The sequence below is a fragment of the Panulirus ornatus genome, chromosome 11 (assembly GCF_036320965.1).
Source record: "Panulirus ornatus isolate Po-2019 chromosome 11, ASM3632096v1, whole genome shotgun sequence".
Lineage (NCBI taxonomy): Eukaryota > Metazoa > Arthropoda > Malacostraca > Decapoda > Palinuridae > Panulirus > Panulirus ornatus.
In genome coordinates, this window is record NC_092234.1 from 20,173,144 (window position 1) to 20,186,077 (window position 12,934).

General features: G+C 41.3%; 1 protein-coding gene across 3 annotated transcripts in view; it reads left to right on the plus strand.

The window, feature by feature from the left end:
• LOC139751360 (phosphatidylinositol 4,5-bisphosphate 3-kinase catalytic subunit alpha isoform-like) overlaps window positions 1–12,934 on the plus strand; it is a 230,685-nt gene that overhangs the window by 194,961 nt on the left and 22,790 nt on the right. For all 3 annotated transcript variants that reach the window (XM_071666721.1, XM_071666722.1, XM_071666720.1), the window contains exon 17: window positions 9,932–10,049. In XM_071666721.1, coding sequence (XP_071522822.1) covers window positions 9,932–10,049 — 118 coding nt within the window. The remainder of the gene's footprint in view (window positions 1–9,931; window positions 10,050–12,934) is intronic.

Genomic DNA, 12,934 nt, shown 5'->3' on the forward strand with positions numbered 1-12,934 from the left:
CCAATAATCACACATCTCTCTCCATCCACTTTCAGTTTTACCCATATCCACTTACATATACATCTTTCTTTCTTTCATTCATACTATTCGCCATTTCCCGCATTAGCAAGGTAGCGTTAAGAACAGAGGACTGGGCCTTTGAGGGAATATCCTCACCTGGCCCCCTTCTCTGTTCCTTCTTTTGGAAAATTAAAAAAATGAGAGGGGAGGATTTCCAGCCACCCGCTCCATATACATATACATATACATATACATATACATATCCTGAAGAATTAGAAGCTTAGACCCTTTTTATCATCAGTCAGCCCTCACAATTCTTCTCTACATCAGTTCACATTCCTTGCCATCTTGGGAACAAAGGAAATACTAAAGATGTTTTCCTTGACATTCATTCAAATCTCTTCACTTCTAGGATTCTCTGACCATATCTGTTACTACAATGAGGCATCTGTATGCTCTGTTCTCAGTTGTTGCTAAGACAAATCTGACACCATTGGGGATTACATTGGGTATTGTCAGGATAAACTTTGTAAGTTTTGCTTTTTTTCTCTTATGATTATAATCTCATTGCTGAAGCATTTTCATCTGCTAGGAACATAGGTGAAATAGTCATTATTTGAATAAGACACTTCATTCCCCATTTCATCCCTACAAAATAACCTTGTCTTTTCCTTGCCATAGTTTTTCATGATAGAAGGCCACATGATGCAGACCTGCTACAAACAGACATTGGTATTACTCCCAGATCTAACAAAGGGCTTAGCCTGATATAAAGTCAGTAGCATTATGTCTGCAGTTAAGGCAATTTCTGACCTGTATAACATGCTTTGATATATTCAGCTTAGCAGTGAAACACCTTTTATGTTCATTATCCTGATGTCTGTATCTTTTCCACACAGACCATAAAATCTTGCATGCATTGATATGTTGAAAGCAAGCAAATCTTGGTCTCATTGTTTATTGAATTTAAACTTTGAGCCCTGAGTTACCATTTTTCCTTTTTTGCTAGCCCCTAGTTTGTTTGTTTTTTGTTTGCAGCATTTTACCTGCTATCTGGTACCTATATACTAGTGAACCTCATAGAAATGTCCTCTACTACTTTCCCATCAGCTTTTTGAAACTGAAACTTTAGATTTTTCTTTAACATTTCTACCATAGATCTTACCTTACACACATCTTTTCTTCGAATAACTTTGAAAGTATGCATTATGTTGCAATACTCACCAGTGCATTCAGTCATTGCACCCACTGTGCTGTAGGGTTCTATTCTGAGACTGCTACTCTTCTTGATGTATGTGAATGACTTGCTAGAGGGTTTGAATTCCTACCAGAATATGTTTGCAGATGATGTTGAGGTCATGAAGGAAGCAAAAAGCAAGGATTGCTTCAGCTTACAAGAAGACCTAAAAAGACTAGAAAGTTAGTGTGATAAATGGCTGTTGAAATTCAGGCTGGGCAAAGGTAAAGCAATGAGGGTGGGACTTTTATGAAAGAAGGCCTCAATATGATTATTGTCTGGCAGGAAATATGCTTTGGATCAGTGTATGAGAAGGACTTCAGAGTCGATGTTATCCCAAACCTATCACCAGAGTCTCACTTTAGGAGAATAGTAAAGGAAACAAACTGTGTTCTGGCATATAGAATAGGTTTTAAGTACATGGATAGAAAAATATGTAGCATACTGTTTGTACTCTACATAAGGCCAAAACTAGAATGTATTTCAAGATTGGTCACTGCACCTGAAGAAGCACAAAGGAAAGGTCCAGAGCAGGGCAACAAAGAAATTAAGAAAGCTGATTTACTGTTAAAGGTTAGAAATGTGTTAAGAAAGATATGAAGTATTTTTTATAGTATAAGATTGGTGAGTGAATGGAATAGAATTACTGAGGACTTGGGTAATGCAGACAGCATACATAAATTTAAGTTGGCTGGAAATCCTCCCCTCTCATTTTTTTTTAATTTTCCAAAAGAAGGAACAGAGAGGGGGGCCAGGTGAGGATATTCCCTCAAAGGCCCAGTCCTCTGTTCTTAGTGCTACCTCGCAAACGCGGGAAATTGAGAATAGTATGAAAGAAAATAACAAAAAATGTTTGAGAGATGGGGACCACCAAGTGTAAAACAACCTTTCCTTACAGTTCAAATAGGTTGAAGAATGTGTGGAAGTCAAGAACATTATCTCGAAAAGCAAAAATGGGTATGTTTGAAGGAATAGTGGTTCCAACAATGTTATATGGTTGCGAGGCATGGGCTATAGATAGAGTTGTGCGGAGGGTGGATGTGCTGGAAATGAGATGTTTGAGGACAATATGTGGTGTGAGGTGGTTTGATCAAGTAAGTAATAATAGGGTAAGAGAGATTTGTGGTAATAAAAAAGAGTGTGGTTGAGAGATCAGAAGAGGGTGTTTTGAAATGGTTTGGTCACATGGAGAGAATGAGAGAGGAAAGATTGACCAAGAGGACATATGTGTCAAAGGTGGAGGGAATGAGGAAAAGTGGGAGACCAAATTGGAGGCGGAAAGATGGAGTTAAAAAGATTTTGTGTGATCGTGGCCTGAACTTGCAGGAGGGTGAAAGGCATGCAAGGAATAGAGTGAATTGGAACGATGTGGTATACCAGGATTGACGTGCTGTCAGTGGACTGAACCAGGGCATGTGAAGCGTCTGAGGTAAACCATGGAAAGTTCTGTGGGGCCTGGATGTAGAAAGGAAGCTGTGATTTTGGTGCATTATTACATGATAGCTAGAGACTGAATGTGAACGAATGTGGCCTTTGTTGTCTTTTCTTAGCGCTACATCGCGCACATGAGGGGGGAGGGGGTTGTTATTTCATGAGTGTTGGGGTGGCGATGGGAATGAATAAAGGCAGACAGTATGAATTATGTACATGTGTATATATGTGTGTGTGTGTATATATATGTATACGTTGAGATGTATAGGTATGTATATGTGCATGTGTGGACGTGTATGTATATACATGTGTATGTGGATGGGTTAGGCCATTCTTTTGTCTGTTTCCTTGCGCTACCTCGCTAACATGGGAGACAGCAACAAAGCAAAATAGATAAGATAAATACCTATATAAATGATGTCTCCATGGTTGTTTAATTTGTTTATGGATAGGGTTTGCCCGAGACGCTTCACATGCCCTGGTTCAATCCATTGACAGCACGTCGACCCCAGTATACCACATCATTCCAATTCACTCTATTCCTTGCACGCCTTTCACCCTCCTGCATGTTCAGGCCCCAATCACTCAAAATCTTTTTCACTCCATCTTTCCACCTCCAGTTTGGTCTCCCACTTTTCCTCGTTCCCTTCACCTCTGACACATATATCCTCTTGGTCAATCTTTCCTCACTCATTCTGTCCATGTGACCAAACCATTTTGAAACACCATATTCTGCTCTTTCAACTACACTTTTTATTACCACGCATCTCTCTTACCCTATTATTACTTACTCGATCAAACCACCTCTTACCACATATTGTCCTCAAACATCTCATTTCCAGCACATCCACCCTTCTCCGCACAACTCTATCCATAGCCCACGCCTCGAAACCATATAGCATTGTTGGAACCACTATTCCTTCAAACATACCCATTTTTGCTTTCCGAGATAATGTTCTCGACTTCCACACATTCTTCAACGCTCCCAGAACTTTCGCCCCCTCCCCCACCCTGTGATTCACTTCCGCTTACATGGTTCCATCTGCTGCCAAATCCACTCCCATATATCTAAAACACTTCACTTCCTCCAGTTTTTCTCCATTCAAACTTACCTCCCAATTGACTTGTCCCTCAACCCTACTGTACCTAATAACCTTGCTCTTATTCACATTTACTCTCAGCTTTCTTCTTTCACACACTTTACCAAACTCAGTCACCAGCTTCTACAGTTTCTCACCCGAATCAGCCACCAGCGCTGTATCATCAGCGAACAACAACTGACTCACTTCCCAAGCTCTCTCATCCACAACAGACTGCATACTTGCCCCTCTTTCCATAACTCTTGCATTCACCTCCCAAGCAACCTCATCCATAAACAAATTAAACAACCATGGAGACATCACGCACCCCTGCCGCAAACCTACATTCACTGAGAACCAATCACTTTCCTCTCTTCCTATACGTTCACATGCTTTACATCCTTGATAAAATCTATTCACTGCTTCTAACAACTTGCCTCTCACACCATATATTCTTAATACCTTCCACAGAGCATCTCTATCAACTCTTATCATATGCTTTCTCCAGATCCATAAATGCTACATACAAATCCATTTGCTTTTCTAAGTATTTCTCACATACATTCTTCAAAGCAAACACCTGATCCACACATCCTCTACCACTTCTGAAATCACACTTCTCTTCCCCAATTTGATGTTCTGTACATGTCTTCACCCTCTCAATCAATACCCTCCCATATAATATCCCAGGAATACTCAACAAACTTATACCTCTGTAATTTGAGCACTCACTTTTATCCCCTTTGCCTTTGTAGAATGGCACTATGCAAGCATTCCGCCAATCCTCAGGCACCTCACCATGAGTCATACAGACATTGAATAACCTTACCAACCAGTCAACAATACAGTCACCCCCTTTTTTAATCAATTCCACTGCAATACCATCCAAACCTGCCGCCTTACTGGCTTTCATCTTCCACAAAGCTTTTACTATCTCTTCTCTTTTTACCGAATCATTTTCCCTAACCCTCTCCCTTTGTGCACCACCTCGACCAAAACACCCTATATCTGCCACTGTGTCATCAAACACATTCAACAAACCTTTAAAATACTCACTCCATCTCCTCACGTCACCACTACTTGTTATCACCTCCCCATTAGCCCCCTTCACTGAAGTTCACATTTGTTCACATTTATTATACTTTGTCGCTGTCTCCCGCGTTTGCGAGGTAGCGCAAGGAAACAGACGAAAGAAATGGCCCAACCCCCCCCCCCATACAAATGTATATACATACGTCCACACACGCAAATATACATACCTACACAGCTTTCCATGGTTTACCCCAGACGCTTCACATGCCTTGATTCAATCCACTGACAGCACGTCAACCCCGGTATACCACATCGCTCCAATTCACTCTATTCCTTGCCCTCCTTTCACCCTCCTGCATATTCAGGCCCCGATCACACAAAATCTTTTTCACTCCATCTTTCCACCTCCAATTTGGTCTCCCTCTTCTGCTCGTTCCCTCCACCTCCGACACATATATCCTCTTGGTCAATCTTTCCTCACTCATTCTCTCCATGTGCCCAAACCACTTCAAAACACCCTCTTCTGCTCTCTCAACCACGCTCTTTTTATTTCCACACATCTCTCTTACCCTTACATTACTCACTCGATCAAACCACCTCACACCACACATTGTCCTCAAACATCTCATTTCCAGCACATCCATCCTCCTGCGCACAACTCTATCCATAGCCCACGCCTCGCAACTATACAACATTGTTAGAACCACTATTCCTTCAAACATACCCATTTTTGCTTTCTGAGATAATGTTCTCGACTTCCACACATTCTTCAAGGCCCCCAGAATTTTCGCCCCCTCCCCCACCCTATGATCCACTTCCGCTTCCATGGTTCCATCCGCTGCCAGATCCACTCCCAGATATCTAAAACACTTCACTTCCTCCAGTTTTTCTCCATTCAAACTCACCTCCCAATTGACTTGACCCTCAACCCTACTGTACCTAATAACCTTGCTCTTATTCACATTTACTCTTAACTTTCTTCTTCCACTTACTTTACCAAACTCAGTCACCAGCTTCTGCAGTTTCTCACATGAATCAGCCACCAGCGCTGTATCATCAGTGAACAACAACTGACTCACTTCCCAAGCTCTCTCATCCCCAACAGACTTCATACTTGCCCCTCTTTCCAAAACTCTTGCATTTACCTCCCTAACAACCCCATCCATAAACAAATTAAACAACCATGGAGACATCACACACCCCTGCCGCAAACCTACATTCACTGAGAACCAATCACTTTCCTCTCTTCCTACACGTACACATGCCTTACATCCTCGATAAAAACTTTTCACTGCTTCTAACAACTTTCCTCCCACACCATATATTCTTAATACCTTCCACAGAGAATCTCTATCAACTCTATCATATGCCTTCTCCAGATCCATAAATGCTACATACAAATCCATTTGCTTTTCTAAGTATTTCTCACATACATTCTTCAAAGCAAACACCTGATCCACACATCCTCTACCACTTCTGAAACCACACTGCTCTTCCCCAATCTGATGCTCTGTACATGCCTTCACCCTCTCAATCAATACCCTCCCATATAATTTACCAGGAATACTCAACAAACTTATACCTCTGTAATTTGAGCACTCACTCTTATCCCCTTTGCCTTTGTACAATGGCACTATGCACGCATTCCGCCAATCCTCAGGCACCTCACCATGAGTCATACATACATTAGATAACCTTACCAACCAGTCAACAATACAGTCACCCCCCTTTTTAATAAATTCCACTGCAATACCATCCAAACCTGCTGCCTTGCCGGCTTTCATCTTCCGCAAAGCTTTCACTACCTCTTCTCTGTTTACCAAATCATTTTCCCTAACCCTCTCACTTTGCACACCACCTCGAGCAAAACACCCTATATCTGCCACTCTATCATCAAACACATTCAACAAACCTTCAAAATACTCACTCCATCTCCTTCTCACATCACCACTACTTGTTATCACCTCCCCATTTGCGCCCTTCACTGAAGTTCCCATTTGCTCCCATGTCTTACGCACTTTATTTACCTCCTTCCAGAACATCTTTTTATTCTCCCTAAAATTTAATGATACTCTCTCACCCCAACTCTCATTTGCCCTTTTTTTCACCTCTTGCACCTTTCTCTTGACCTCCTGTCTCTTTCTTTTATACATCTCCCACTCAATTGCATTTTTTCCCTGCAAAAATTGTCCAAATGCCTCTCTCTTCTCTTTCACTAATACTCTTACTTCTTCATCCCACCACTCACTACCCTTTCTAATCAACCCACCTCCCACTCTTCTCATGCCACAAGCATCTTTTGCGCAATCCATCACTGATTCCCTAAATACATCCCATTCCTCCCCCACTCCCCTTACTTCCATTGTTCTCACCTTTTTCCATTCTGTACTCAGTCTCTCCTGGAACTTCCTCACACAGGTCTCCTTCCCAAGCTCACTTACTCTCACCACCCTCTTCACCCCAACATTCACTCTTTTTTTCTGAGAACCCATACAAATCTTCACCTTAGCCTCCACAAGATAATGATCAGACATCCCTCCAGTTGCACCTCTCAGCACATTAACATCCAAAAGTCTCTCTTTCGCACGCCTGTCAATTAACACGTAATCGAATAACGCTCTCTGGCCATGTGTCCTACTTACATAAGTATACTTATGTATATCTCGCTTTTTAAACCAGGTATTCCCAATCATCAGTCCTTTTTCAGCACATAAATCTACAAGCTCTTCACCATTTCCATTTACAACACTGAACACCCCATGTATACCAATTATTCCCTCAACTGCCACATTACTCACCTTTGCATTCAAATCACCCATCACTATAACCCGGTCTCGTGCATCAAAACCACTAACACACTCATTCAGCTGCTCCCAAAACACTTGCCTCTCATGATCTTTCTTCTCATGCCCGGGTGCATATGCACCAATAATCACCCACCTCTCTCCATCAACTTTCAGTTTTACCCATATTAATCGAGAATTTACTTTCTTACATTCTATCACATACTCCCACAACTCCTGTTTCAGGAGTATTGCTACTCCTTCCCTTGCTCTTGTCCTCTCACTAACCCATGACTTTACTCCCCAGACATTCCCAAACCACTCTTCCCCTTTACCCTTTAGCTTCGTTTCACATCTTTTTATTCTCCCTAAAATTTAATGATACTCTCTCACCCCAACTCTCATTTGCCCTCTTTTTCACCTCTTGCACCTTTCTCTTGACCTCCTGCCTCTTTCTTTTATACATCTCCCAGTCATTTGCACTTTTTCCCTGCAAAAATCGTCCAAATGCCTCCCTGTTCTCTTTCACTAATAATCTTACTTCTTCATCCCACCTCTCACTACCCTTTCTAATCTGCCCACCTCCCACACTTCTCATGCCACAAGCATCTTTTGTGCAAGCCATCACTGCTTCCCTAAATACATCCCATTCCTCCCCCACTTCTCTTATGTCCTTTGTTCTCACCTTTTTCCATTCTGTACTCAGTCTCTACTGGTACCTCTTCGCACAAGTGTCCTTCCCAAGCTCACTTACTCTCACCACTCGTTTCACCCCAACATTCTCTCTTCTTTTCTGAAAACCTCTACAAATCTTCACCTTCGCCTCCCCCAGATAATGATCAGACATCCCTCCAGTTGCAATTCTCAGCACATTAACATCAATCCAATAATGCTCTCTGGCCATCTCTCCGACTTACATATGTATACTTATGTATATCTTTCCTTTTAAACCAGGTATTCCCAATCACCAGTCCTTTTTCAGCACAGAAATGTACAAGCTCTTCACCATTTCCATTTACAACACTGAACACCCCATGTACACCAATTATTCCCTCAACTGCCACATTACTCACTTTGCATTTAAATCACCCATCACTATAACCCGGTCTCGTGCATCAAAACTACTAACACACTCACTCAGCTGCTTCCAAAACACTTGCCTCTCATGATCTTTCTTCTCATGCCCAGGTGCATATGCACCAATAATCACCCATCTCTCTCCATCCACTTTTACCCATATCAATCTAGAGTTTACTTTCTTACTCTATCACATACTACCACAACTCCTGTTTCAGGAGTAATGCTACTCCTTCCCTTGCTCTTGTCCTCTCACTAACCCCTGACTTTACTCCCAAGACATTCCCAAACCACTCTTCCCCTTTACCCTTGAGCTTCGTTTCACTTAGAGCCAAAACATCGAGGCTCCTTTCCTCAAATATACTACCTATTTCTCCTTTTTTCTCATCTTGGTTACATCCTCACACATTTAGACACTCCAATCTGAGCCTTCGAGGAGGATGAGCACTCCCCGTGTGACTCCTTCTTCTGTTTCCCCTTTTATATACCTGTGTATATATGTATGTCTGTCTATGTATACGTATACATTGAAATGTATAGGTATGTATATGTGCGTGTGTGGACGTTTATATATATACATGTGTATGTGGGTGGGTTGGGCCATTCTTTCGTCTGTTTCCTTGCGTTACCTCGCTAATGTGGGAGATAGCCATAAAGTATAATATAAAAGAATAATGTACATGTATGTATATGTTGAAATGTATAGGTATGTATATGTACATGTGTCAGCGTGTATGTATATACATGTGTATGTGGGTGGGCTGGGCCATTCTTTCGTCTGTTCCCTTGTGCTACCTCGCTGACGCGGGAGACACCAACAAAGTATAATGAATAAATAGTTAATAAATGACCTTGTTTACTAAAGATATGCTTTTCACTGAGACCCTTACATTCTCCTCTCTCCCCATCCTGTATGTAAACATTAAACAACCATGGTGCAATTACATATCCTTGATGCATATGTAACTTCATGTAAAACTAATCATTTTCCTCCCTCCCTACTTGTGTACATGCCTTACCCACATAGTCAAAACATTTTACAGCTTATAGTAACTTTCCATTTACCCCATTTATGCATAGCACTTTTCATAAATCCTTGTGTCACTGTTATCTTTTGCTTTCTCCAGATCCATAAATGCCACTTAAACTTCACTTACTGTCTTCTAATATCTATCCCAATTTTTTGAAGCAGACACTTGGTCCATACATCCTCTGTTCATATCCTGCTGACTTTCCTTTGAAAATCATTTGTATTCCCACATTTATGTATGGTTTTTATATTTATTGTTTAGGTTAGAGCAAGCAATAGACAACTTTACACGGTCATGTGCTGGTTATTGTGTGGCCACGTTTGTGCTAGGTATTGGTGATCGTCATCCAGACAACATCATGGTTAATCAAGAAGGACTGGTGAGTTGTTATTCAGATTTCTTTTCATTATTTCAAACAGTTCAGCAACACTTTATATATGTTTTCAGCTAAAGTTTCTTTCAAAAAATCTGTCACTAATTCACCATATATAACTTAACTATTGCAAGTTGAATTGATTTTACTTTGACAGCAACATGCTGGGCCCCAGGAATATGAGATGCTTCTTAGGAATATCAGGTCAGAAAACATCCTGACTCATCAGACTGATAAAGAAGCCTTTCTTCTCCACACTTTTTAGCTGATTCAAATTGCAGAAGCATTCGCTTGATTACATCTTTCATTCTTTCAGCCAGTCAGTGAACACTACCTAGCTGATGTTGACTCTTCAGAGTCAAAGCACCTTAATTTCCTTGGGACCTTATCTCATTTGCATGTTCCTTAGCTACTGCTTTCAACCAGCTTATTATAAGATCAGCTTCCTTTTTTCCTTGTATAATAATTCCATGTAAGATATATTTGATTACTTACCTCCTTCCCAAGGGGTTTTCTATTTTCATGGAAATCCCACTATGCTCAGAGACTGGGAGGTACTATAGGTCATAAAGTTTAGTGATGTGTGTTTGTCTGTGTGGGAATAGTGCAGAGGAGTTGAGTAATAAGTGTTTTGTATCTTCTCTGTGGTAGCTACAGTATGGGCATTGAAGGGTCTTGGAGTGTATTGAATTGATGTATGCACTAATGTAGAGATGGATGAAGTCCAGAGCATAGATGAAAAAGAGTGACTCGAGGTTCTCTGGAGAGTGTGGTTTCTGATCAATGTATTTCTGATGGGATGGCATTTTCCCACATGGTGATGAAGGGGCACATGCATAACTGTTTGTATGGAACACATTTTTGGTACATATCTTTTAGATTCTCACATGTATCCTCTGTAATTTGAGCACTCTTTCTTATCCACTTTGCCTTTGTACAGTGGCACTATGCAAGCATTCCACCAATCTTCAGGCACCTCACCATGAATCATACATACATTAAATAACCTTACCAACCAGTCATCAACACAGTCACCCCCTTTTTTAACGAATTCCACTGCAGTACCATCCAAACCTGCTGCCTTGCCGGCTTTCATCTTCCACAAAGCTTTTGCTACCTCTTCTCTGTTTACCAAATCATTTTCCCTAACCCTCTCACTTTGCATACCACCTCGACCAAAACATCCTATATCTGCCACTCTATCATCAAACACATTCAACAAACCTTCAAAATACTCACTCCATCTCCTTCTCACATCACCACTACTTGTTATCACCTCCCCATTAGCCCCCTTCACTGAAGTTCCCATTTGCTCCCTTGTCTTACACACTATATTTACCTCCTTTCAAAACATCTTTTTATTCTCCCTAAAATTTAATGATACTCTCTCACCCCAACTCTCATTTGCCCTCTTTTTCACCTCTTGCACCTTTCTCTTGACCTCCTGCCTCTTTCTTTTATAAATCTCCCACTCATTTGCATTTTTTCCCTGCAAAAATCATCCAAATGCCTCCCTGTTCTCCTTCACTAATGATCTTACTTCTTCATCCCACCACTCACTACCCTTTCTAATCAACCCACCTCCCACACTTATCATGCCACAAGCATCCTTTGTGCAAGCCATCAATGCTTCCCTAAATACATCCCATTCTTCCCCCGTTCCCCTTACCTCCTTTGTTCTCACCTTTTTCCATTCTGTACTCAGTCTCTCCTGGTACTTCCTCACACAAGTCTCCTTCCCAAGCTCACTTGCTCTCACCAGTCTCTTCACCCCAACATTCTTTCTTCTTTTCTGAAAACCCCTACAAATCTTCACCTTTGCCTCCACAAGATAATGATCAGACATCCCTCCAGTTACACCTCTCAGCACATTAACATCCAAAAGTCTCTCTTTCATGCGCCTATCAATTAACATGTAATCCAATAATGCTCTCAGGCCATCTCTCCTACTTACATACATATACTTATGTATATCTTGCTTTTTAAACCGGGTATTCCCAATCACCAGTCCTTTTTCAGCACATAAATCTACAAGCTCTTCACCATTTCCATTTACAACACTGAACACCCCATATATACCAAATTACAGAGGTATAAGTTTGTTGAGTATTCCTGGGAAATTCTATGGGAGGGTATTGATTGAGAGGGTGAATGCATGTACAGAGCATCAGATTAGGGAAGAGCAGTGTGGTTTCAGAAGTGGTAGAGGATGTGTGGATCAGGTGTTTGCTTTGAAGAATGTATGTGAGAAATACTTAGAAAAGCAAATGGATTTGTATGTAGCATTTATGGATCTGGAGAAGGCATATGATAGAGTTGATAGAGATGCTCTGTGGAAGGTATTAAGAATATATGGGGTGGGAGGCAAGTTGTTAGAAGCAGTGAAAAGTTTTTATCGAGGATGTAAGGCATGTGTACGTGTAGGAAGAGAGGAAAGTGATTGGTTCTCAGTGAATGTAGGTTTTCGGCAGAGGTGTGTGATGTCTCCATGGTTGTTTAATTTGTTTATGGATGGGGTTGTTAGGGAGGTGAATGCAAGAGTTTTGGAAAGAGGGGCAAGTATGCAGTGTGTTGTGGATGAGAGAGCTTGGGAAGTGAGTCAGTTGTTGTTCACTGATGATACAGCGCTGGTGGCTGATTCATTTGAGAAACTGCAGAAGCTGGTTACTGAGTTTGGTAAAGTGTGTGAAAGAAGAAAGTTAAGAGTAAATGTGAATAAGAGCAAGGTAATTAGGTACAGTAGGGTTGAGGGTCAAGTCAATTGAGAGGTAAGTTTAAATGGAGAAAACCTGGAGGAAGTAAAGTGTTTTAGATATCTGGGAGTGGATCTGGCAACGGATGGAACCATGGAAGCGGAAGTGAATCATAGGGTGGGGGAGGGGGTGAAAACT